The sequence below is a fragment of the Mandrillus leucophaeus genome, unplaced genomic scaffold, assembly GCF_000951045.1.
Source record: "Mandrillus leucophaeus isolate KB7577 unplaced genomic scaffold, Mleu.le_1.0 Scaffold11, whole genome shotgun sequence".
Classification (NCBI taxonomy): Eukaryota; Metazoa; Chordata; class Mammalia; order Primates; family Cercopithecidae; genus Mandrillus; species Mandrillus leucophaeus.
The window spans coordinates 1,184,476-1,188,922 of record NW_012099209.1 but is presented as its reverse complement, the minus strand read 5'-3'; the positions used below and the strand labels follow the sequence as shown (position 1 = coordinate 1,188,922).

Here is a 4,447-nt window from a genome sequence, read left to right as displayed (position 1 = left end):
AGGGCCGAGACCAGGGGCCCGACGGGGGCCCGGACCCGGAGCCCGGCTCCAACAGCGATTCGACCCGTAGGCAGAGACGACAGAACCGGTCGTCTTGGATTGACCCGCCCGAGGAAGAACACTCGCCCCAGCTCACCCAGGCAGAGCTGGAGAGCTGTATGAAGAAGTACGAGGTGAGGAGGGGGCGGGGCCTCGCAGGGGGCAGGACACACCGTCCGAGGGTGAAAGCAGTTGGGGTGGGAGGGAGTGGTGATAACAGGGCCCTTGATGCTGAGATGCTACAGGAGAGGAAGGCCTAGCCAGATAGAGGAAGCCTCTGGACTGGCCGAGGATGGGGACAGGCCCTGGGTCCTTGTGGGATAATCTGAGGGAGGCGGGCTCAATGGGAGGAAGATTGTCCGAGGGAAGAGGCTTCCAGGTCTGAGGCCCGCCCACTCGCAGGACACATTCCAGGACTACCAGGAGATGTTCGTGCAGTTCGGCTACGTAGTGCTCTTCTCATCCGCCTTCCCCCTGGCGGCGCTGTGCGCCCTGGTCAATAACCTCATTGAGATCCGCAGCGACGCCTTCAAGCTGTGCACCGGGCTGCAGCGGCCCTTCGGCCAGCGCGTGGAGAGCATCGGCCAGTGGCAGGTGGGGGGAAGCCAAGAGCTCTGAGCTGAGGCCCAGATGGAGCCCAGGTGTAGCTGGGAGGAGCCTGGGGTCTGGGGAGGCCGACTGGACCCCGCCTGAGCCCTCCTGCCACCCTGCAGAAGGTGATGGAGGCCATGGGTGTCCTAGCGATTATGGTCAACTGCTACTTGATCGGCCAATGCGGGCAGCTGCAGCGCCTCTTCCCCTGGCTGAGCCCGGAGGCAGCCATCGTGTCCGTGGTGGTGCTCGAGGTGGGGCCGGCGACAGGGGCAGGGGCAGCTGGGAGGTGGGAGGGCGGCCCCAGCGTCTGCAGCCTGCAGCCTCCTCTCTGCCACCCCTGCAGCACTTTGCTCTGCTCCTCAAGTACCTCATCCACGTGGCCATCCCTGATATCCCGGGCTGGGTGGCGGAGGAAATGGCCAAGCTGGAGTACCAGCGCCGGGAGGCCTTTAAGGTAGGGGGGCCAGGCTGGGCTGGGTTTTCTCACTTGTGGGGTTGCTGGTGGATCTCTGATCTTGGTGACCAATTCCTTAGCATGAGGGCAAATGCAGAGACTGCACAGAGCTGGGTGTAAGAATTAGTGCTCCCTGGCTGGGTGCAGTGGCTCACTCCTATAATCCCAGTGCTTTGGGAGACCAAGGTGGGAGGATCGCTTGAGCCCAGGAGTTTGAGGCGCAGGGAGCCATGATCGTGCCGCTGCACTCCAGCCTGGGTAATGGAGCAAGACCCTGTCTCTAAAAAGAGTAGTAATAAGCAATAATAGGCCGGGCACGGTGGCTCAAGCCTATAATCCCAGCACTTTGGGAGGCCGAGACGGGCGGATCACAAGGTCAGGAGATCGAGACCATCCCAACATGGGCTAACATGGTGAAACCCCGTCTCCACTAAAAAAAAACACAAAAAAACTAGCCGAGCGAGGTGGCGGGCGCCTGTAGTCCCAGCTACACGGGAGGCTGAGGCAGGAGAATGGCGTGAACCCGGGAGGCGGAGCTTGCAGTGAGCTGAGATCCGGCCACTGCATTCCAGCCTGGGCGACAAAGCGAGACTCCGTCTCAAAAAAAAAAAAAAAAAAAAAAAAAAAAAAAAAGCAATAATAACTAGTGCTCACAACGGCTCCAGTCGCTTCTGGAATCCTGGTGGCATCCAGCACCAGGCTGGCTCTTCAGAACCTTCAGTCATCCACCAGCTTGCCCCATTGCATCCTGTTAGGGGGCCAGGGACACAGCGGAGGCTTCCTAGAAGCCCAGCTTCTTCGGCATTCCTCAGAAAGCTATAGCATGGGCCAAGGAGCTCCCCAGTGCCTGCACAGGGAACATTCCTCGAGGATGACAATGTCCTGTGTCTGCACTGTCCCTGCAGCCTTTAGCTACAGGTGATGAGTGAGCACGCTGAAGTGGGACTACTGCGACCAAGAAACTGAATTTTTATTTTATTGAACATGAATGCCTTTAAGTTTACATTGACAGAGCCTCGCGTGGCTACCTGGGTATAGTCTGCTGCAGTCACGGTCCTTTTTTTTTTTTTTTTTTTTTGAGACAGAATCTCTTTCACTCTGTTATCCAGGCTGGAGTATAGTGGCACAATCTCGGCTCACCACGACCTCCACCTCCCAGGTTCAAGCAATTCTCGTGCAATTCTCGTGCCTCCCAAATAGCTGGGATTACAGACACGTGCCACCACGCCCGGCTAATTTTTGTATTTTTAATAGAGATGGGGTTTTACCGTGTTGGTCAGGCTGGTCTCCAATTCCTGACCTCACGCAATCTGCCCACCTCCCAAAGTGCTGGGATTATAGGTGTGAGCCACTGCGCCCAGCCTGCAGCCACAGTTCTGTCTCTTGCCTGTTCTCTGGGAAGCAGGGGATCAGTTGAGGCTCAAGATTGGTTTCCACTTTACCAATTCCTAAGACGCTGTCTGGCACACAGCCGGGGACAGAGTTGATGGCCAGTGAATGTTTGTTTTCTTTTCAATTCCCAGAAAGTACCGGCATGGGTCCAGGGAGTCATTCAGTTGCACCCAATAAGCCTCAGAATCTCCAGTTCCCCAGAGAATCTCAGTGTGGGCCCAGAGATGCAGTTGGCACCCAATAAGCTTTGTTTTTTTTCTTTTTTTGAGACAGAGTCTCACTTTGTCCCCAGGCTGGAGTGCAATGGCACGATCTCAGTTCACTGCAACCTCTGTCTCCTGGGTTCAAGTGATTCCCCTGCCTCAGCATTCCGAGTAGCTGGGATTACAGGCATGCACAACCACGCTGTTAATTTTTATATTTTTGGTAGAGACGGGGTTTTGCCATGTTCGCCAGGCTGGTCTCGAACTCCTGGCCTCAAGTGATCTGCCCACCTCGGCCTCCCAAAGTGCTAGGATTACAGGCGTGAGCCACTGCGCCTGGCCCCAATAAGCATTTAAGCCTCCCTGACTTCCACAGAGAGGCCCATCATGTACCTGGGAATGCAATTGGCACCCAGTAAGTGATTGGATCTCTCCCACTTCTGCAGGAAGCCCCCATTGTGGGTGCAGGGATACAGTTGGAACCTAATAAGCATTTAAGTCTCCCCTACTTTTGCAGAGAGCCCTGGCATGCACCAGCCTTGGCTGGCACCTGCTAACACCCTTTCTTCTTAGTCGTGTAACGGCTTGGCTCTACCTGCAGAGACACGAGCGCCAGGCCCAGCATCGCTACCAGCAGCAGCAGCGCAGGCGACGGGAGGAGGAGGAGCGACAGCGCCATGCAGAGCACCATGCCCGGCGGGAGCATGATTCTGGTGGCCGGGAGGAGGCGAGGGCTGAGGGCTCTGGGCTGGACCCCACCACCTCCTCCGAGAAGGCCTCTGCCAAGGCCAAGGGCAGCACTGCGGGTGGCCATGGGCCTGAGCGGCCCAAGCGCCCAGGGTCCCTGCTGGCACCCAACAACGTCATGAAGTTGAAGCAGATCATCCCACTGCAGGGCAAATTCCTCTCATCGGGGGCCACATCCTCACTGGCCACTGCAGGGGCCGGAGCCACCGCCCGGCCTCCCCCTGCCCAGTCACCCACGGGCAGCGACACCCGCCTGCCTGCCTTTCTCAGCTTCAAGTTCCTCAAGTCACCCGAGACCCGGCGGGACTCTGAGCGCAGCCACTCGCCGCCCAAAGCCTTCCACGCCGGCAAGCTCTTCCCCTTTGGTGGCACCCGGGCTGAGCCTGGGTCCAACGGGGCGGGCGGGCAGGCCCGACCAGATGGGACCCCCAGCAGTGGCGGCAGCCGGGTTCAGAGGAGTGGGCCGGTGGACGAGGCCATGGCTGAGGAGCTGGAAGCCTCCCGGCCCGAAGAGGAAGGCTCAGGTCACAAGCTTTAACTCGGGGGTGGGGACGCCGGGCCGGCTTTGGGGGTAGGGTAGGGTGGCCAGGCCTGGGGAGAGGGGCTGAAGGGGACAGAGGAGGCCCGGTCTTGGGTCCTGGCAGGGACCTGGGTCAGTGGTACATGCAGCCTCTCAGTTAAAGCCTGCTTCGTATCTCCAGGGCCTTTGTTAGCCTAGAGCCCCGTGCCTGACCCTCCCCAGGGAGGGATGCCAAAGCCGACTGCACCCAGGGACCCCCCCCCACCAGGCTCCCCTGCCAGGAGCGATGAGGGAGGCCCACTTCCCATCCAGCCCACCCTTCTGCTCCAGCTCACTCTGGGGGGGGGACTTGGCCCCCCAGGCCTCTATGCAAATCCACACCCTGCAGCCCAGCTGTTCAGGAAGGACTTCCTCGGAGGTGGGGCTGGGGCTGGCTGCCCACCCAGGGAGCTCCCACATGTGCTGAGCAGAGGTGCAGGCCTCACCCCTACCCTCCCA

General features: G+C 59.3%; 1 protein-coding gene across 1 annotated transcript in view; it reads left to right on the top strand.

Annotated features, from left to right (window-relative positions):
• The window catches only part of ANO8 (anoctamin 8), an 11,211-nt gene that overhangs the window by 5,839 nt on the left and 925 nt on the right, over positions 1–4,447 (top strand). Inside the window, exons 14-18 of the mRNA XM_011991116.1 lie at positions 3–173; positions 442–633; positions 753–884; positions 977–1,087; positions 3,284–3,953. Coding sequence (XP_011846506.1) covers positions 3–173; positions 442–633; positions 753–884; positions 977–1,087; positions 3,284–3,953 — 1,276 coding nt within the window. The remainder of the gene's footprint in view (positions 1–2; positions 174–441; positions 634–752; positions 885–976; positions 1,088–3,283; positions 3,954–4,447) is intronic.